The 23,350-nt window shown below is 30.9% G+C and overlaps 1 protein-coding gene across 3 annotated transcripts in view; it reads right to left on the bottom strand.

Moving 5' to 3' along the window:
- NOVA1 (NOVA alternative splicing regulator 1) overlaps positions 1-23,350 on the bottom strand; it is a 142,256-nt gene that overhangs the window by 18,125 nt on the left and 100,781 nt on the right. For all 3 annotated transcript variants that reach the window (XM_033851227.2, XM_073800596.1, XM_073800595.1), the window contains 2 exons: positions 15,308-15,474; positions 5,089-5,160 (listed from right to left, as the gene is read on the bottom strand). In XM_033851227.2, coding sequence (XP_033707118.1) covers positions 5,089-5,160; positions 15,308-15,474 — 239 coding nt within the window. The remainder of the gene's footprint in view (positions 1-5,088; positions 5,161-15,307; positions 15,475-23,350) is intronic.

The following is a 23,350-nucleotide window of genomic DNA, read 5'->3' as shown; positions in this document are numbered from 1 at the left end:
AACTGGAATTAGCTATATGATCATCACTGATGTCCTATGCAAACACAGTTTTGGTAGAATGGAGGCAAAAACCTGATAGGAGTGAATTTAAGAAAAGATGGGAAGACAGAAACTGGAAAACAGAGAGTAAATAACTTTTGTGAGTTTTGCTACAAAGGAGTATAAGAAATAGGGCATTAGCTGGTGAGGGAAGTGAGATTAAAAGAAGTTTTGTTTTGTCTTTTAAGATGGGAGAAAAAAAACATGTATGTATGCTGATGGGAATGATCCTATAGAGGTCAGAAACTTGAAAGATAAAGGAGAGAGAAGGTAGAATTGTTGAAGAGATGACCTTGAGTAAAGAAAAAATAATAAGGTTTAATGTGCAACTGAAATTACTGGTTTTAGATAGGAGCAGGGAAAGTTTATGTTAACAGATGAGAGGTAGAATATGTGGGTATAAATGAAGTTGTGATTTTGTACAATTTTTCTTTTTATTGCTTCCATTTTTCTCAGTGAAGTAGGAAGTAAGATCAGCTGAGAGTGAGGATGGAGCAAGAGATATTGGGGTGCTCAGGGACAATCCTTAGATGGCCCCATGATCTCTGCTCCCTTGGTGTTATGCCTTGTATAGTTTCCTCCATTTAAGTGTGAGTAGAAATTGTAACCTGATTTCTAATCAACAGAATATGGCAAACGGATGGAATGTCACTACTCTGATTAAGTTACACTGTATGGCAAAGGATGTGAGAAGTCACTCCTGTGTTTAAGTTCAATAAGACTTCATCTTGCTAACACACAACGGAGAGAGAGAGATTTTCCTGTTGGCTTTGCAAGACGCAAACAGCCAAACTGTGAAATGCCTGTAGAGAGGGTCACACAGCAGGGAACTTGGGCAGCCTCTAGATTCTGAGAGCTTCCTCTTGCCAACAGCCAATGAGAAGTTGGGGTCCTCAGTCATACAGCTGCAAAAAACTGGATGCTGCCATCAACCTACATGAATTTAAAATCGGATTAGACTCCAGTGAAGCCTCTAGATGAGAATACACCCCAGCCAGTACTTTGATTGCTGACTTGTGACTCTGAGCCGAGGACTCAGCTAACAGTGCCTTTGACTCTTGACTCAAAGAAACTATGAGATAATAAAGGTGTGCTGTTTAAGCCCATAAGTTTGTGGTAATCTTTTATACAGCAACAGAAAACTAATTAAAGGAAAGGAGAAAGGAGACGAGAATTTATGAAACAGTCCTCTAAAGAGTAAAAAAGTCACTGGGCTTATGATTACCTGACAGAATTAAGGGTCCATTTGAGATCTGTGTTCATGAAATCAAAGTGGGACCAGTGAGTTCTATTTGTGTTTTTCTGTAACTATACCAAAAGTGCTATATATGAGTATGAGTTATCTATTTTCATTTGTTTTGTATATTTTGATATATAATTTCAAATTTATTAGCACATAAATAAATATCTATAAAGCACATATTTCTGAAACTCTTCTTTTTATTCTTTTTACTTTTCCTGAAATTTGAGAAGAATCCCAGGAGAGCTAACAATCAGGAATCTAAAATTAAGAATTTAATTATTGGCACCATTGACTGATTAACAAAACCATTTTGTTGAATCTTGAAGTGATTGAAAAATGTAGCATCGATAACTTAGAACTGATCAAATACAACTGATTTTGTTTTTTATCTTAAGTTTATAAACACATTGATTAAGACTCTAATTCTATTTGTATCTTTATATTTGCTTCTTAGTTAAAGTTCCACATGTAAAAAGTGTCAAACCTGCACTTTGCAATATGCAATGCATGCAAAAAAAAAGAGTGTAAGTTGTAAAAGTATTAGCCCTAACTTTTCTTTCTTAATAGGAAAATAATAGCAATTTGATTTATAAGTTAGACAACAAGTAACTCAGTACTCTCACTAGGGAAGAAAATAACTATAGAGCATCTTAAGCTATCCTAAAAAGCATACAGAAACTTTGTATAGAAATATTTTAGAGTTGAAAAAGCAGCAATATTAGTATCACAGAATCTTTTTTTAAAAATAAAACTCAAACAGTTTAAGCTGTTTTATGCTATATTATTTACCATCTTAAAGAATAATCTTTCTTTTTCATTATCACTTGAAAGAAATTTCAGAAAATATTAAATAAACATAACCTAACACTTATATGGTGAGTAGTACACTCTAGAATAGCACTGTTCTAAGAATAGTTAATGAATTTATTATCTGAATTTCACAGAAGGGGAAACTGAGGCCCAATTTACTCAGTAAGTGGCAGAACAAGGATTTGATTATAGGAAATTAGGCTCCAGTCTTGACTTTTAACCACCATTCTATAAAGCTTCTCATACGACAGTCCTTCAGTTTTCCAGGGGAAATTATTATAGACCCATAACACTGTAGTTACAGTCTGTCAGTCTGATCTGTGAAAACAGTCTGACCTGTGGAAACATGAGGGTAGGAAAGTAAAATCCAGTATGTACTGAAACATTATAGTCATTTTTAAAAAGAACAGAAAAGATTTTTAAACGTTGAAACTGCAGATAAAACTTACTCTTTAATGTATTTTCTGTGCTTTTTATTGTTGGGTTTTCTAAATGTTAATAGTCCCTTAGTTCCTTTTATTACATTAGTTTGTAACACAAACTATTTATTCTAAAGAAAACTCAATCATAACTCATTTAGCTATTATAGATGAAATAACACAAGTAGTCGTCTAGATTGCTTTATATTGGTTTATGAAAATTCACATGGAAAAAGTCTGCAGTTACTTTTAACAGCAGAGGATATCAGATTAGCTATAACACATAAACAATAATTTTAACACAAAACTGGAGACATATCTGCTAAATTGCTGGGTAAGAATAAAGTAAACTTATACCAGAAATGAACGTTATATTATTATAGGTTTAAGAGTCTATTTTAAGTATGGAGAGTTTAAGATGATCACATTAAAACCCATTTTTCTATCTTGGTTACTCTTACAGATCTAAGTCAATTTAGTGAAGCTGAATTAATTAGGACTATCCACAAGAAACAACTGTGAGCTATCTAAAGACTGAATAAACAGCAAAAACCAAATTATCTTCTGTCCTACAACATTAATAGAATCTATTGGGAAATACCCATAGGGAATGAAATAATTACACACTACTAATAACATAAAGATGAAAGATAACTACAATTCCTTCAATAAATTTAAGGATTTTGTTTTGTTCTTTTATACCTTGCCTCATGTTATCCAGGAGATATTATACTTCTTTGTAGAAGAACAGAAGAAATCAAAGTATAAATAAAACACACTTAACAAACATAGCTAGAACAGTGAACAGAGTATAAAACCACAAATGACTTATTATTTCAAATGAGAAAAATATAATTAGAAAAATATAATTAGAAAAATATCCGAAGGTGGATGTAGTAACATATCTAGAGGGTAAAAGTATTATATTGTTAGTAAACTTCAACAAGTAACCTTTTTAAGAAATCATTTTATAAAAATTCATGTTCACATAAAATAAAGAAAATACAAATCTAACTTCAAAGACAAAATTATTGAGATGGTTTTTCTCTCTAGATCCAGAATGTTTTACTTTTTACGTTGAGAAAAATCATTTGTTTTTATTACTGTTGTACTCATTTGTCTTGTTTTTATTTGGAAGAGAATGAAGTACAAGAGAAACATTAAAAACATAAAGTCAGTTGTTTTCACAATAGTTTTCTGTATCATATAATTAAAGCTCATATAGGAGATAAGGTATGAGTGAAAATGTATATACACTTTTCAACTTCATGCATCAATAATACAAGCTTGGTTCTCACTTTATGTAGTACCATTACCTTCAAAGAGAAATGCTGGGTTTCATCACTAGAGATGTGTACTTTTTTAACCAATTTATTGGGGCTAAAATGTGAGCATTATAAAGTATTTTTCTTTGAAGGGAATACTACTGCATAAAACAAAAATCAAGCTCCTACCATAGAATAACATTCTAAATGTTAGTTTTGCTTTCAGTTATTTAAAATTTTTTCCTGAGGTTGCAAAGGTATTAGAATCCATAAATGAGCAAAATAATTCTGATAGCCTTATATTAGATCATATTCAAAAGCCACATTTAATATATTTAACAAATATAGTTCAAAGTTAATAATTTATTAGTCAACTGTATGAAAAATATATTAAAAACATAAGCTCTTGTTTAATATTTAAATAATCCCATAAGGCCTTATATTAGTAAAAAAGTGGAAATATTAAGGAAAATAACATTTCTCACCTAAATGAAGCTCAACTCAGACAAAATGAAAATGTGTTTAATCATTTTAATAAATATATTTTTCAACATTTGTCATGTTAAAGTACAGTAAGGCTCTGAATTACATAGAATATTTTAGTGATTTCCTTAAACGTGCCAAAAATAACTACATTTTTGAAGAATGTCCTACAAATATTCAGTACCAAAACAATCAAGTCAAACTAAGATATATTTCTAATTGCAAAGTTTGCCACTCCAGCAAAGAAAATGCTATTATTAAATTCTAAGAAAGTACCATTTCCTGAGTTGTTAAACAGCATTAAAATTATCACAAATACCAATTTCCAGTTACTTTTAGATTGCTAGGAATGCTTTTCATCAAAAGTTTAAAATTGTTACACAGTAAGGCATATCTGAAATAAAAAACAAAGAAAAATGCATTCACATTTAAAGATATACCTTTGCTCAGTAAGTCATATTTATACATTTAGTTTTTACATATATGATATTCTTAACTTATATACCAAGAATCCTAGGGAGAAATAATAAGGGAGATTATAAACACCAACTCAATAAATAACCCTCAAAGCTCATAAAGTCATAATTTTAGGGGGAAAATCCAAAATTCTAGTAGTCTACCATCTGAATATATTTTTGTTATCTAAAGCTAAAAATGCATATAAATTTTCAGGAATAATTGATATTTCTTTCTCAAGTTATTTGGAATCTGTTCATGGTGCACATATGTGAATGAACGAATACATCCTTAACCCACCAGTATCTTTTTCTCCAGTGTGCAGGCAATCACCCGTGAAAAGTATGGTGTAGATGACAGGATGATACTGTACCTGATTAGCTCTGGAGGTGGTCATGGGATCAGATGGAGAGGACTTGGTGGTAGTTGGGGAAGATGGCAATGTCTGGGAATAAAGCAGTTCAGGAGCAAATCAACCTTTATAAGCCTTAAACTGATTATTTAAATAAAACAAAATAAAATAAAATGTAATATAACGAGAACAAAATCCTATGAACAAATTTTTCTCCTATTCATTCAAATTTAATGGAATTTAAGATCAATTAAGTAACTAATGCATGTAAATATGCATGCATAAGCATGTAAAAATAAATTCATGACTTGAAATCATGATGGTGACTGATAAAAATTCACATGAGTATTAAAGGTATCCTGACCATATTCATGAATAGTAGTCTCTTTTCTTTCCCTCTTGTTTTCTTGGGGGAAAAGAGATCTCAAACAAAAATTCAAGAAATTTAATGAGTAAAACTGAAAGTCATTTTCCTATCAATGAATACAGTCGGGGGTTGAAAGAAGTGGTGAAATGAAGTTTACTTTCGCATAAAAGTATCCACCTACTTAATATGTTGAACATCACCAACAAGTTGATTCCACATGAATTTAGGGTTCCATACTTAAAAGCAATTAAATTTGCTGTTCTGAGTTCTTAATATCACATTATCTTCTAAAACATTAATTTTTAATAAATTTAGAGCCCGTCTGAAAATGTAAACATTAACCTCATATTAATAAACAAGTAACTAATAGCATTTTAACAAATTGCCATAATATTTTTTATCATTTGTGTTAAACACTAAAAATTTATATAGATAAGGGGTATAATATATTATAGCGTCATCAGCCTGTGTTGAAAATAGGTACAAAAATATTAGGAATCAAATTATTGTTCATTTCACTTCTAAACACATATACAAACTATATATAAAATATGCCATATGAGACCATAATATACTTAAGATATTTTAAAAACTTCTCATGTCTAATAGAGTAACCTTAATGTGTGTGTAACATGTTAAGATGTTATCTTTTTAAAAAGGTATATTTTCACTCAGCAAATAGCATGGCTTAAGTAGCACCCTCAGTATATAATATTTCTTAATACATGAAATGGGGTAGTTTTATAGTACAGACAAAATTCTATATGGACATTATGTTTTATATTAATATATATCCATCAAAATTACTCAGATATGAGCAAAAGCATAACTTTAAAGGTTCAGCAGTGTCAGGAAAAGCAGATGAAATTACTTAATACAGTCATATTTATGCATTTAATATTTCAAAAGTCCTAATTAGGATAGAATAAAGCATTTAAGAGTAAAAGAAAGGATAAAAAATTCACAGGCTCCTGCTTAACTCACTGTTCTCAAGTAACAAAGTAAGACTGATTCTAATATCAGATCACGTTTTAAACAGTCCACTCCTCTAGGGATTCTTGATTCTTAAGTTAAAACCTAAGATACTTTGAGGAAAACTAGACTTAATGTTGAGTCATACCAAGATTTTTGTTAAATCATACTTTAAAAAGGGGAGAGGAGCTACATTCAGAAGTAAAACCTCACAAAAGAAGAAAAAAACCCTTCGAATCCTTTGTTTTCTGTTTTTGCTATTTGTAATAAATTCATTTTACAAAGTCATTTCTCCAGAGAGACTTTCATTTCCAGTCATTAATAATTGCCCTAGTATTTTATTTTCCATGCAATACTATGCAGAGACATACGCTATTGACTTTGGGCTACTCTTGTACTATGAACTGAAGAGTAAAGGTTTTATTTTCCCACCTCTGGTTACAGTTGTTACTGTACAGATTTCCTGGGGGTAGTTAACATATATTTAAGAATATGTTCTTTACTAATCTCAGAGTGATTATGAGACTGCTGACTAAATAGATGTGACATAAACCTAGAGGCCATCTATCCCAATATAGGTTAGAAGCCAAGTTCATTAACCTACAGAAGCATGAGGTATGTGTGTTGGGCTCTTCTATTTGCATCAGGATAAAATCAACTTGAAGTATCACAGGTGTTCATTATGACATCCATCTTGCCCTAGATATGAATTCTCTTGAAATATTGCAAAGAAATATGTGGAAAAAGTAGTAATATCAAGTGACTCAGAATTTGTGGTCACTAAGATTAATATTATCTTCTGTCAATTTATTCAGTATTTTTCTTTTTACTTGGCGTATATGTGAGGTATTGGGCATGTATTAATAATTGATAGAATTCATATTCATCAACATTGTCCTTAATAATTCTGATGCTGTTTCTTTCTCACAGAAATAAAAACAATAATTTTAAACTTCTGGAACAATATTAATATGTTTAAAATCATTAAGGGTTTGGTTATTAAATATCATATTCTGATAAGTTAAGAGTTTAATGTTTTAAATAAAACATCAAAATTAAATAAGTTTGGGCTTTAAGGGATAAGATTGTCAGAGTCTTTTGACACAGTCAATTGCATCTAAATATATTTTCTTGTTTATATCCCTAAAATAATAAACATGTAATGAAGTAAACAGGTGATGAGTTTTCTATTGATATTTATCCATTAGTCATATAGATACCCTTAAACAGAAAAAGTCTCCTTCCTTTACAAATTTAACCTATAGCAATAAAGAGAATCCAGCAAGTTTGCATTTCAGTTGATTTTTTAAATGCTGGTGGTAAAAACTGTTCTCATAAATAGATATGTGTAAATATATTAACGTACTGCCTTTAGTTTAAAAGGTTCTATTAATTAGATTAAAAAACAGCTTTGATAGTTGTTCTCAACCACACAAATAGAACAGAAAAATTAGTAAGAAATACTTCAATGTAAAATATGTTTGTTTCCCTAATATTTTATAAACATTTTTATTCCTATTTACTATGCAGACTAAAAGTTAAAGTGGTTTCAAGTTAAAAAAAATCATTTAGTAAAACTTCTGATATATATCTGGAAGATGTAACTAACTGAATATCCATATAGCAACAATATATTAAAATATGTTATAGATAACATTTATAAAGGATATATACTGCTAAAAACTTTTTTTATATTTATCTATTAGTGATTATGAAGGGCACAGGCATTTTTTAGCACAATTTTATCTTTCAAATGGAAAAGTATGATATTTTTATTTATATGACACAAATGTCTATTTAAGAATTCTACTTTAAACGTTGAAGGCTGAATTACTTATTGCAGAAAAATGTGAAGTGGTTTATAATTTTAAAATAGTGGATCCTTTGGAATATAAAACAGTTTTTTAAAATTCAAGATTTAATAATAGTCATTTAATTAAATGTAGATTTCACTAGGCTCTTGGGAATAAGAACTAAAAAGTGATTACAAATTATGAAATGCATTCTTGTTAACAAGTGACAGTTTTACTGGACCAGAGAATATTACTATAAATAAACTCCATAATAAATAAGCTTACCTCAAGCAAATCTACAATAATAGACTGTCAAGGTCTATTATATGTATAGTGAAAACAGCAACAAACAGCAAACTTCAATTTTAATTTGGAAGGTACTACTAGCTAACTGAGTAACATTACTTGAGTAATCGCCTTCCCAATCCTTTGTTTTCAGTTCTGTTAAATAAATCTGCATACTACTCTATAAAAAATAATAGATCAGCTATTTAAATATGTAATTGTTATCTGTGGTTTTTTCATCCTGACAAGTATCCAGCATTCTCCCAATGTCTGAACTATCTGGAACCACTTAGCCCTAATATAAACTCATGTTGTCTAATTTCAAAAGGTCTTTTACAATTGATTCCTATTCCATAGCTTATATTCCTCCTAATTACTATTCTACACCTTTATCCTTCTCTTCAACCATTCAATCCCATGTATTTTATCTTCTTTTCAATTGATAGTTTTTATTACTTGAAAGAAATCATGATTTTCCAGAATGAGCTTCCTTATCTACTACAATTGGCCTCATTTCAACCTGTTCAGTTTTCCAAACCACTTTTTCCCCTATCTTCTCATTCTTTTCAATGTAGACAAAATTGTGATCTCCCGTTCAAACTTCCTACTCTTCAGGGGCTAGGACCTTAACACCCTAAACTATTATCTTTCCACCACTCCTGAGTCATTTTGTTCCCTTAATGATCTCATCTGTATTTGGCATCTCCAATTTCTCTACCTTTTCAAGCTCCTTTTTATTCTTTAACATTAGCCATTCGTTCTTTAGTAGCAGGGGTTATGTGAGTCTCTCTGATCTAACTTCTATTTTACTCCTTTTATATCCACAATTTCAAGTCAGCAGTTCCCACACTTCACACTTTTTTTTTTTTTTTTTACCTAACCAGCCTCTTTACCTTTAGGAAATATTATTAACAAATAACAACTGTTCTCTCAACATAGACTTAAAACTAACTTTTAGAATCTCTAATGATTTCCTATTAAAAAAATAGTTATTCTCTAATTTTTCTTTGGGTATTTGATCCTTTTTAGCATCTTTCCTTATATTGTACTTTCCTCATTTTCTCCCTTTTATCTTTATGGTTAATAAGGAGCACTTACTACGAACCAGGTATAGATCCACTCAGTTAATACTCACAATATCCTTACAGAACAGATTACTATTACTTTTCCCATGTTATAGGTAAAGAAGTTGAGGTATACAGAAGTAAAACAGCTTGTCCAAATGTACACAACTGGTAAATTAAAGAGGCAGGATTTGAAACCTGGCAATCCTATTCCAGATCCTATACCTAACCGCTATACTATAATGCTTCTGACTTAGTTAAAAAAAAAAAAGTAACTGCTTCTTTATCTCTTTTTTTCTCTCCTACAATGAAGGTGTAAGTGAAATTATCACCTATACTGCAATTAAGGATCTATATTTTCAGTTTTAAATTCTCACCTATGCTTCTATCAAAGACTACTTCAAGGAAAAAACATACTATGTACAACTTATTCAACTTGCCTGAAACAAACATACAAAAATATTATCTCACATAGATGCCTGACTAAAATTCACTAGTTGCTTCCTAGAATTCAACATTTTGCTAGGCTCAAAACCACATATAGTCATTTTTAAATTTTCCTCATTATTTTAGAACTGGACTCAAACCAGTCTCAAAGCCTCACAGATTTCACTTTGAAATATCTTTTAACTTCAAGCTTTGTCTCAACTTTCACCACCAGAGGAGATTGTGTTCATCATCTTATTCTTAAAATATTCCCTGGTCTCCTAACTTCACCCTGATACAAGACTTTCTATTACAAGTGAGGTCCTCTTCTTGGAGATGCTTATTCAAGACTCTGAGAAATTCCAGAAGAGAGAAATCTATTGGGTTTTGTTTAATCAGCATTACTCAAACTTAGAAGCCATACAGCTCAGTGTTAAGATCAATTACCAGTTACATTTCCTTGGGTAAGTTACTCAAATTCCTTTAAGCATCAGTTTCTATTTGTATAACATGGACTCTATACCTGCCTCAGAAGAATTTCGGAAGGATGAATGAAAGGTGATAATAAATGTAAAGTGCATAGTACAACGGCTAGCACAGAAACAGAATAAGCACCATATACATCACTGTTACCAGTATTACTGATCCTTCATTCTTGACCATAAAAATGTTTTTCCTGGCAAAGATTAACATCCCCTGGATTTGCGAGTATTACATAAAAGAAGTTTTAAAAAATATTATTTTATAAACCTTCAAATCTAAAGATCTGCATAGTAGATTACTCAGTAAGTGTCATAATTCTCTTCCTCTCCTAACAATAGGTGTTCCTACAAGCACTCTAAGAATCTGTGTGGAGTTTTAGCACAGAAAAGAACAAAGGGTAGAGGTGCCTCTTTTTTTTTTTTCCATAACCTTCCAGAGAAATTAAAAGGGCTCTTTTGGAAAATATTAGGAAGAATCAGTAGTCTACAGGATACCCTTTGGCCAGACATCCAAGACTCTCCATTATCTGGTCCCACATGGCTTATCTAACATTAATTTCCTCTAAACTACAACACAGATATTCCACTTCTGTCAAGATAATCTCTTTACTATTTAACAATTATGATGTCTTTCTCCTCAAATCCATATTGCTTCATCTGCTAAAATAAGCTTTTTTCTTTTTTCTCCTCTAATCAGGCAATTCCTGTACAATCTTCAAGGTCCAGTTCAAGTCTTCACCTATTTTACAAGACCAAATGTCACTCTAGCCTACATTTCTTTCATACTCCTCCAAACTTTTATACTACATTGTTTATATCGTAGTTTTGGTATATAAATACAGTTTTATATTTTTATTAGTTATTTTAAGTATTTAGGATCTCTCATAAACTAGCTTGACAGAGCAAGGGCTACATTTTAATATATTTTACAATTCACTAAGAAGGCATTTAATAAATTTATGATTGAATGAATAATGAACAAATTATGCGCTAATTTTGCCAATTTTTCATGATGAAAGTAGAATTCTTTGAGCTAAGTGAGATTTTTGGTATCTTAATTTAATTTTTACATACAAAATAATTATTTAAATGCCTATAACCACTTCTTTTTAATGTAGATTTTCTTAAAAATGCATTTGAGCCAAAGAGAAAAAAATGCTGAAAAACTGTAATAGACAAAGGAAGTTAACAAATGCCAACTATCTTACTGATTTGTTGTTTCTACCATGTTTTGGGGTTCGTTTATTGACTCATTAGGTATAAACAACCATACTTAGAGGGGGATTTGAGGGACTTACAGCAACAGGAAATGTTTCAATAATCCCGTGAGGAAAAAAAAGTAAAAAGTACAAAATTCAAAACATAAAAGGTGGAAATGAAAATATGTACACCAAAAAATCTGGGCTAAGACGTGCCCCAGGAATGAGTTCAGAGCTTCTAGGTAAACAAAGTCTAAATTATTTGAAGATCACTGAAGGTCTCTGATATTTTCATTTCCTGAAAATAAGAAATATAATGTTCTATGTTGCAATTAATATGTTTAATTTTGGCTTACTGGCTCTTGCTGCATATCTGTTTCTTAGTATACTGACTTGTGAAATGAGCACAATGGTGTTATGTACCTTATCATAATCTTCTGATATTAAGGCTATAGAACAGAGGCTACATACTTTGATTAAATATTATTATTATTGTCATTTTGAATATATAAAATATTGGAGTCCCTCTCTATTAGCAAATATATATTTGATTTAAATAAAACAAACAAACCAAAAAACACATTTGAGAATAAAGAAGTGAATAGTTCACATCTAATATCTAAATTGGATGTAAGGCTGTCATGCTAGATATCATCATGCTTCCATATGAAAGACTTGTGAGACCAGTATGTACTGCTTTCCTAAGAACTTATATTTGGTTGAGATTTCATTAAGTCAATAAGGTTTCATTTGGGGAGAATATTCTGGTTCACGTAATTTATTCAGAAACCAACTGTATCTAGATCACATAATTCAGAAAATAATATTTTATAAAAGTCATAATAATATATGGTGTAAAATTCTAACTTTTAAAGCAAGTTTTATTCATTTAGAACTAACTCTGACTTCCTATTTTAAGTCCAAGTTACATATTAATTATACTTTTTGTAGTAAGCAAAATCTTAAATTATCAACCATAAAAAACAATAGATATGTAGTAACAAAAATTAAGAAAATATAATTTCAGATCCAACATTAATTCATTTCTATGCAGAAATTACATTTTCCAGTTCCAGAAATTTTTAAAACTCAAATTTTATTCTTTGCACAATCTTAACTAGAAGAAAATGTTTAAAAATATTTTAAAGAAGTTATTTTAAAAATTAACTTCAGAATTGAAGTCCAAAGGGAATGTAAATGTTATGCCATTAGTTAAGGGAAAGACTACCATTTTAAAAGAAATCTTATTTTTATTCTATGTACTCAAATATAAAAAAATATATAAACATTATATGAAATACATTTTTATCTATTCTAGTGTAAAATAATTTATTTTAGAAATAATTATTTTATACTGGATTACCAGCATAATTTCTTCAGAGATAAAAGCATGGTAATTTAAATTTATATACTTCACTTACTATTTAGACAATGATCCAACAAAAAGTATTACATTGTAAAACAGGATACCTAGAAAGTTAGAGAATCCGAAATTTAGAGTATAAATAACTCTGTTGATCTACAGTATGATAAATCTCTCTTCCAGATTTTTTGAGTAAATTTTTCAAATTTTACATTTATAAGAAACTGTTTAAGTATTAAATATATTACCCTACTAGATGTAGTGTACTTCTTAATAAATCTTTTAAAATGATACTCTATTTCACATTTATTACATGAAAGTATTAAATAATCAATAATAATTTCAATGCCATGAATGTCTACAAAGCTTACAAATGAATGCAAATACACAAAAGTAAATCAATCACCATTATTTTTTACCACTTATCTTGAATTTAAATAATATTATCTGAACAAGGCAAATAAAAATAGAAATGAACCCAACATTTTAAAATTCTGGCTTTCATAAATCTTTACTGAGACTGGATATACGACAACCTATAAATCTCATATCACCATAGAGAAAATTAAAGTATCAACAATGACTCATAGACTATTATTTGATGGTACTAGATATTTAGTATTACAAAAATAATAAAAATTCATTCATATCATTGTCCTGAATATATTGCCAGTGATATAGTACTCAAAGTATATTTTATGTTTTACTTTTTTAAAAAAAATCAAGATATTCACTGCCTTCCCTAAATGTTTGAACTTACAGAAATTACAAAATAAAGGGGAGAAGTGATAGGCTGGATTAAAGCAGAAAATCAATAAACCTTCAATGGCACTTCAGTGCCAATTCTGTAAATTCTTAGACCCAGGTGATTGTAACCTAGAGGTCTTTAAACTCATATTTTTAGAATTTGGATAAAATCATGGTACCACTTTCAAGGCATCAGTTTTTAAATTATCCTTTGCATTCACCTAGTACAGATAAAATAAACATTTCAAAACTATAAATGGCTGTGAAGAATAAAAATATCTACCTGTGTTTAGAATTTTAAAATATTTACATTCTGCCATGTATAAACTAAAAGATACTTCCTTGAAAAGTTATAAAGGGTTACAAATTAAACTATTTTGACACTGACAAAGAGTATAAAATGAACGATTTTATATGGAATAACAACTACCTACTCATGATTTAAACATGGAGGAACTTTTTAAAATGGTAACTAAAAGAAAATTGAGTCTTGGCCCATAATTTGAAAATATATTACCTAATTATTAATTGCTATGTTTGTATTTAATTAGACAGCCTTATATTTATCAATATATTGGTAAAATTATAATAGATTCATAACACTGCCTAGTATAAAATATTTTTTCAATTCAGAAACATGAAATTAATAAGATTTTGAGCTACATTTCAAATTTATTACAATGAACATATTCTGTGAACTAATGAATAATACATTTCTTTTGAAGTCTATCAATATGATCACAAATTAAGCAGCTAATTATAAAAGGGCAAATGCAGAAACATTATAAACATAAAGTATCAAATAATTTTGAGGATTTAAACGAGGTTGAGGGGAAGAATTCACCTTATTTAACATTAAAGAATGTCATTTTTTTCCTACATCATGTCAGCCATTATTCAATCTTAAGAACTCACATTGTCTTTTATCAAGTAAAATTTTTGTTACAGAAAATCCCACACATTAAAAATAAACATTGGCCCTTTATGACATATATATAAATACTACACAAGTTATACAGAACATAATAGCTGATTTGTAACAAAGAACTGTTTGCTAGGTACAAAAGTTTACTTATACATATTTGTTGATAAAAAATGTTGAACATGACAAATTAACAAAACAGGAGTTTATATGCATAATAACTATACTAAAGGCTAAAAATATTATTAAGAATATTGTATTAGGAATTTTGAGAATATAGTTTCAATGTTTATACTTTATTTAAAAAGTGATATTATTTTAAATAGATTAAATTTCTATAAATTAATCAAATTTGTGTCTATAATTTTTTAAAGGGCACCATAAAAGAAATGAGTCACATAATCGCTCCTCAGTGTAACACTAATAAATGAGTAATTCAATTATCTGATCAATCTAAAGAAGAGACTCTGACAGTCTTTAAATAAATAAAAGACAACTCTGTTACGTTTTAAGTATTACTTAGAAAAAAACTTTATATGCTAAAACTTTAAGGCTTCTTTTATAAGGAATTCATACTACACTGTGGATGTTAGTCTTTGATTTCCCAACTAAACACTCACTTGTTTGATGCGATCTGGGTTAACGGTGGTCTGGGGTTGTAGAATGCTGACTGGTTCTGTCTTGGCCACATTTTGGGGCATTTCTCGAATTTTTTCTGCAATGAATCCATGAACTGCATTCAGTGCTTCAACTGTTCCCTGGATCAAGCACACTCGTTCAGTAGTACCTGTGGATAAAAGATTAATTTTCAGAAAACTTCCCTTCTTACTTTGTATGTTCTTCAAAAATGCTGTATAGAGGTTCCTTAAAAAACTAAAAATAGAACTACCATATGACCCAGCAACCCCACTACTGTGCATATACCCTGAGAAAACCATAATTCAAAAAGAGTCATGTACCACAATGTTCAGTGCGGCACTATTTACAATAGCCAGGACATGGAAACGGAAACAACCTAAACGTCCATCAACAGATGAATGGATAAAGAAGATGTGGCATATATATACACAATGGAATATTACTCAGTCATTAAAAGGAACAAAATTGAATTATTTGTAGTGAGGTGGATGGACCTAGAGTCTGTCATACAGAGTGCAGTAAGTCTGAAAGAGGAAAACAAATACCGTATGCTAACGCATATATATGGAATCTAAAAAAATGGTACTGATTAACCTAATGGCAGGGCAGGACTAAAGACGGAGACATAGAGAATGGACTTGAGGACACGAGTGGTGGGGGAAGGGGAAGCTGGGACAAAGTGAGAGAGTGGCATGGACATATATACACTATCAAATGTAAAACAGATAGCTAGTGGGAAGCAGCTGCATAGCATAGAGAGGTCAGCTCGGCGCTTGCGAAGACCTAGTGGGGTGGGATAGGGAGGGTGGGAGGGAGGCTTAAGAGGGAGGGGATATATGTATGTATATGGCTGATTCACTTTGTGAATGGCTGATTCTGTTCTGTACAACAGAAACTAACACAGCACTGTGAAGCAATTATACTCCAATAAAGATGTGTACCTAATTAAAAAAAAAAGGATGATATACTAATGCCAATAAAATAATGTAAAATGTAGAACTCTAAATCCCCAAAAGATCAGCAGAGCCAGAAATCCTGAGAAGTTCTGAGTATATCATTCATTCACTGATATAACCAATACTTACTGAGCACGTATAAAAGAACTTTGGGTTAGAAACTGGTAACACAGATGTGAAGATCTATGCACCCAACTTTCAAAGCACATACTCTTACGGGCAAAAAACAGACACATCAAGCCAGAGAATTACAAGATACTATGATATGAAAAATAATGGAGGTGTCTACATGGGCAGCACATACGGTTGGTCTACAATAAAAACATCATTTAAATCAGTGGGGAGAAGGAGTCTTGCAAAGTTTACATAGTAGGTAAATTTCTGAATTTTTTACCACCCTTTATTCACTTACCCTGTTCTTCTTTTAATCACAGCAACAATGCTATTTGACATTTTGTATTTGTTTATTTTTTTACTTTTCTACTAGAATGCAAGCTCTAGGAGGACAGTTAATTAGTCTGTTTTGTTTTGTGCTATAGTCTCCCCAAAGCCTAGAGCAGTCCCTGGCACATGACAGGTCCATGACAAATATTTATTGGAAAATGAATCAACCCTGCTTTTACTGATTATGTAATTTTAAAAAGATATAATATCATAATTAAAAACATTTTAAACTATTTTTAATTTGAAATTGATGAATAATTCATAAAGATACTATTAATATTATTTGCTTCATATCTGGTGAACAAAATGTAGACACATGATGTGAGACAAGACTAAAATGAAATTGGTTGGGTCTGATACACAGGTCCTTTAACCCATTTCATACTTTACAGATATACCTGAAGGCAATAAAAACAAATGATTAGCTTTTCAGACTATTTTGAGCCTCCCTGCAGCATCCTGATATTAAACTGTAATCTTCTGCTGAGCAGCCCAACACAACAAGCATATAAACTTCTCAGACGTAACTATTCTTTTACTAAACAGTTATCAAAAAGTCAAAAGAATGGTATTTTTAAATTTATAAAATATTTGTTTTTGAACTAATATGAAAACTTCCAAGTACTTAGCATGTATCCTCTTCATACCACAGTTTCAAAATTCTAAGCCACTCTATAAAATATTTTTAAAGTACATTTTGAAGGACAAAAGTGTGAAACTACACATTAAAAAAACTGCACGGAGTTTACACTGCTTTAAGGATTAACTGCCACATAAACCATTTTCCTAGCAGTTTTAAATGTTTAAAAGAATAGTAAAAGATTATCATTCTTACCTTTAGAAAATTAGATCACAAGAATTAGAAGCAGAAATAAAATATTATATGAATAATATTATATGAATCCACCTAAATTAAACTTTCCTGTTTTAAACAATGAAGATGCAAATTTATGAAAAGCTACCATTTCCTAATTTGTACAAAATATTTCAATAGAGAGCAATATCTTTCAATTGTAAGGATGGAGACAATCTGAAAAACATACCGTGAGCGTGAAAGCTTAATATTTCCTGTTTCTCCTAATCAGCTTTTCTCATCCTTGAATATCTTTATGTATCTATTCCTGGGTAAAACGATCTAGTTTATTAGGGATACTCTAGGGAGTCTTTACAAGGTTGTATTAATTGTCCAATAACTGACTAGAAAGGATGAGAACTGATCAATGTAGCTCATGCAAAGTGTTCTCATGGAAGTCAGCAGACAATACAAAACACAGATCAGATTACATTCCTGCTTTTGGAGGCAACTACGGAGTGCTCTTTTGGGGACGCCAAGACAGAAAAGGCAATCAGTCAAACCTCAACAGAGATCTGTAAAAAACAAAACATGGTGCTAAGTAACTAAAGGGACTATATAATCCTTATTGCTTTTAAAATTCAAATTTAACAGAATACATACTGTGTCAGACAACACAATAACCCCAATACTCTTCAGACTGTATGACTAACAAGTAGTAAATGGAAATCACTGAGCCATAAAGAAATATGATTGTCTAAAACTAAATTTCACATAGCATGTATGAGACAATTTGGAGATAGTTTACAGGTCCAAAGTTGCAATAAATATTCTTTCAAGATTAAACTATACCACTACCATTAGAACTACTACAAAAAAAAAAAAAAAAGGAAATTGTAATTCCACCAATGGGAACTGCTGCAATCCTCAGAAGAGATGCTGTCATATTCTTCTACTGACCTCTAAAGGACTTTTCACTTAGGTAACACAAAACTATAATTTTTAGGAGAAAGTCACAAAGAGGGAAGACTGTCAGGTATATGACCAAACTGTGTAACAAAAATTACCCTATAAATCATAAAAGTTGCTGGTTTTTGTCATTTTACAGGCTTTTAGGGCCCATTAGTGTCTAAACTGAACTGCGAGTTATTTATCATTTTGTTTAACAGCAGCATTTACTTCTCTTTGCAACAGACTAGCACCAAAAGCTGAAAAATTACATAAAAGTATATGCTTATATTTTTTATAATGTAAAGATACAGGTGTATAAGACACCATTAATTTTAAGGGAGAAATTAGAAAAAATTAAAAAATCCCCAACAAGTAGGGTCAAATATAGGCAGTGAAATTCAAAATAGCTTTAAGTTCCTACTTCACATGCAATATCATCAACTGAATATGCATGTTTCTAAAATTAGGTACAATTATAAGATTCCAAAGTAAAATTCTGATACACCTTTAATAAAATAAATCCACTCTGTGCTACTATAACCTTGGACAAGTCGCTTAAACTGTTCCTCCTCCTACCTAAGGCATTCTATCACCTGTGCAGTGGACCCCATCCCCTCTTAACTACCAAGTCCAGTGTTTCTCCAGGTATCATAATTTTTCCTTTTCTATTAGATCATGCCCATCAGCAGAAAAACATGTTATAATTTCTTCAATTTTTAAAGATCCCTCCTTTATGACAGAAATAGAAAATTATCCTTCGATAAAGCAAATGAAATAACTGATTTAGGCAAAGGTCATAAAATCATAAGATGAAAGGTTAATGGGCAAATTTCAGTGGAAACATCTGGCAGTCACCAACTGACTTCACTGATCAACATTAGCATAACGAAGAGTGTCAAAATCAAACATACGCCTCTTGTCGCGATGCAATATGAAGCAGAGGCCACCAACTATAAAGTATGTATCCCAAAATAGCTGAACCTAAATCTAATCAAACATTTAGCACTATGTAACAGCTTACAAATAATATTGAAAACGGAGAAATAAATTAGATGACCCATGAAGAAGAAAAGATACAAATCAAGAATGTAAGACAGGCTACAGGACAATTAATCTAGTTTCATCAATATAGGAAAGACTGTTCTCTAGACTTAAAGAGTCTTAAAAGATACAACGATCAAATGTGAATCAGAATTTGGATCTAAATTCAAACAACTTTTATTTTAAACATAATTGTGGCAATCTCATAAAAACTGGGTATTAAATAGTATCAAAGAATTACTGTTAATTTTAATAGGTGTGATTATGGCATCAGGTTGTGTAAGAAAGTGCCTTTTCTCTCTTTTTTAGATGCATATTGAAGTATATACAGCTAAAATGACTGGGATTTGCTTCAAAATATTTTTGCAACAACAAAAATGAGTAAATGAAATACGTATGCCAAAATCTTGATATTATTAACAAACATGAAAGAGGTTCTTTCTTCTATGTATGTTTGAAATTTTTATAGTAAAAGAAAAACACTTTAAAGCCCTCCCTGACCTCATACCCGTCTTCTGGTTACAGCTCAATTTCCTTATCCCTCAAAATTCCTTGAACAATTTATATAGATATATCTCTTCTTTCTACTTCTTCACTACCCATTCCTTTTTTTCTTGACTCTACTCCAATATGGCTTTTGTGCCACCACTCAACTAAAACCACTTATCACAGCCATCCATACCTTGGTAAATCCAATCTTCATGTCTTTACATTGTCTGACCCATTTGACAGCATTTGACATAGTTGACCAGTCTGTTCTAAAAACACTTCATTTGGATTTCAGGATACCATATGGCCCTCATTTAATTCAATTCATTCATTCATTTGACAAAAATCTATTGATTCCCCACTAAATGTTAAGTATTGTACTAGATACAGCAATGACCAAACAGACAAACCTGCTTTCATGGAGTTCTTACTCTAGTTCATGCAGACAGATACTATACATAAAACAAATAAAAAATACGTAGAGAGAGTATGAAATGAAATTAGCACTACAGAAAAAGTTTGAGGACAATACCAGGATAAGGAAAGACAAAAATAAAGTATAAAAGAGACCTTGTCTGTCATGTTCACTACTGTAATCTCAGTGTCTGGAATAGTGCCTGGCACACTGTATACACTCAAGAAGTATTCTTTGAATAATGCGTAACTCCCTGAGTCTAATTTTCTTACCTGTGAATTGAAAACATATGATTGACTTTAAGACCTTTTTACCTATAAAATGTCTATAAAACCAGTAAGCCTCTTTGGGTTTACAAAATGAGTCAATGTATGTACAAATGAGATATATTTTGGGAAATGATTTAAAAAACTATAATAAGTTATAAATTATAATGTCAATAAAAAGGATACTTGATTTTAAAATGATTTGAGAAAGGTAATAGGAAAAATAATGAATAGCTCAGTAGTTTTTTTCTTCCTAGAATAGAAAAGTAAACTCTAAAAATGTAATCTACCTAAAAGAATAAAATTAGGGGAAAAAAAGGAATGCTTTTTGCTGTATAAAATACAGTCTAGGGCTTCTCTGGTGGCGCAGTGGTTGAGAGTCCGCCTGCCGATGCAGGGGACACGGGTTCATGCCCCGGTCCGGGAAGATCCCACATGCCGAGGAGCGGCTGGGCCAGTGAGCCATGGCCGCTGAGGCTGCGCGTCCTGAGCCTGTGCTCTGCAACGGGAGAGGCCACAACAGTGAGAGGCCCACGTACCGCAAAAAAAAAAAAAAAAAAAAAATACAGTCTAAAACTTTTTAGATACCTGAGACCTATTTCAACCAGAATGAGTCTGGTTTAGAATAATGGGTATATACTAACAAGCTGATCCACTTATTTCCAATGGTCAACTATAATGAAAATTAGCAAACATTTTGTTTGGATGTAAGAAAATGCATCAGTTTATACTCCTACTGAGAATACAGCTCAGTATCTTATGATAAGATATTTCTTTAGGAAATATTAGTGTCAAGTCTAGAGTAAGAAATTTGGTTGAATGAATATCAGTGAAACATTGAAAATGAAAAATACCAAAAATCTAGCCGAATATTAATAATTCTATGACAACCTATAGGCAATGTTGTTGGCCTCAAAAAGAACTAAGAAAATGGAAATGCCAATTAACTCTGCAATAGGCAAAAACTGAAGTTTAAAACAAAACATGATATATAATTTTTAGAGTAAGATAGCAGCTACTTATAGCACTGAGAAATTACTAGATCTGGATAGCTAATATTCTGAATTGATAGGGTTTATTTTTTTCAACATAACATTTAGCTTCTACCATTTTTAAGAAATATCTCCCAATTTGCTACACATTTTCAAATATATTTAACATTTCCATAATACTTGGGAAAAGCTATATAGTTCCAGACGTAATGAAGTGGCAAACTCAAGATTTCTTTGGCTATGTATGTCTATTTATCCTTATAGAAATGGTGCTCTGTGATTGGTATTTGTTCTTTTAGTTTTCATATTCTTTTCCTCACTGCCACTTATCCCTACTGTTCGTTGGTACATCTGATTCCAGCAGGCTCCTCTTTTTACTTCTACTTTGCTGCTTCTAGTCCTCAATGGCTGGATAACCAGCTAAGCAAGGTTGTTGAAACTATATAAACTAGCAATAGACAGATTCTTGGTGACAACCATAGGGGATGGTTGACCTCTGTGAAATCTATTCTGGCTTTGTTCCCCTTTATTTCTGAATCTGAGGCCAGTATCAATAGGCAAAATGTTCCTTTAATGCCTTCTTAAGGTTTAAAAGTGCATGTAGGTTTTATTTTTAAAACTAAAATAAAGAGTATAATTTTTTAATGAATAAAGCGATTTACAGTAATTCTTTATTCTCAATCTATAATCATGGTAATCTAATTATGTGAATGTCTTTGTGGTTTAAAAAAAGCAAAAACATTAGCTCATTAACTGTCCTTTAGTTTAACTATTAAGAGTAAAGTATAGAGTATCAATCATTAGTAATAATATTTATTACAAATTTCAGGTTAGAACAAAATGTAAATTATTTAAAAAGAGAATAAAAGTATATATATAATTTATAATACATATATTTAATATTTTATTAATATAGTTATGTATTATACAATGTATTATATGGTATCTCACATTTAATGTTCACAATTACCAAGGCAGATAATATTTTCTTCAACTTACAGGTAAAGAAGTGAAAGCAGCTGAGCCAAGGAAACGTAACTAACAAATGCAGAGAGAAGATTTTGTCAAATACCATATTTTTTCCACTACAACACATACCTTCTGAAAATGTAATGTTAGGCCAGCTACCAAATTACATCCTTTTAAGAAAGTCACATATGTTTCAGCCTGATGATGGAAAAATAATTTTCACCCAAGCTTGATAATTTTTTTAAATGCATTGAGTCATACTATTAATATCACTGCACAGATTTATCTCAAATCTGGCATAAAATGAAAGAAAAGACTGACCCTTCTTACAGAGAAGAGACCACCATAGGAGGTGGTTAATAATTGTGTGGGCTATTAGCAAAGTTTTTAGAACAAATTTTCAGATCAACAAAAGCACTTAGAAAAACTGCCATAAAAAGTAAGTTCAATTTGTAATTGCAGCTTTTATAACATTGTACAGTTTTGCACATTTGATAAAGCTTCCCCCTACTCTACAATTACTAAGGGAAAAATATACTATTTCAAGAAGAGGGTTTTTTTAGAAAAGGAAATCATAGGAATTGACATCTCATAATACAAAGTAATAATTGCTTTTCTTCTTCTGGTGATTAACTCTCTACACAATCATGTCCCTACTTCTAAACTGTAAAAATCTGTAGGGGGCCATCATAACATGTTTTAGTCCCA

Source organism: Tursiops truncatus, chromosome 2, assembly GCF_011762595.2.
Source record: "Tursiops truncatus isolate mTurTru1 chromosome 2, mTurTru1.mat.Y, whole genome shotgun sequence".
Taxonomy (NCBI): Eukaryota; Metazoa; Chordata; class Mammalia; order Artiodactyla; family Delphinidae; genus Tursiops; species Tursiops truncatus.
The sequence above is the reverse complement of the archived record's forward strand: the minus strand, read 5'-3'. Positions and strand labels throughout refer to the sequence as shown.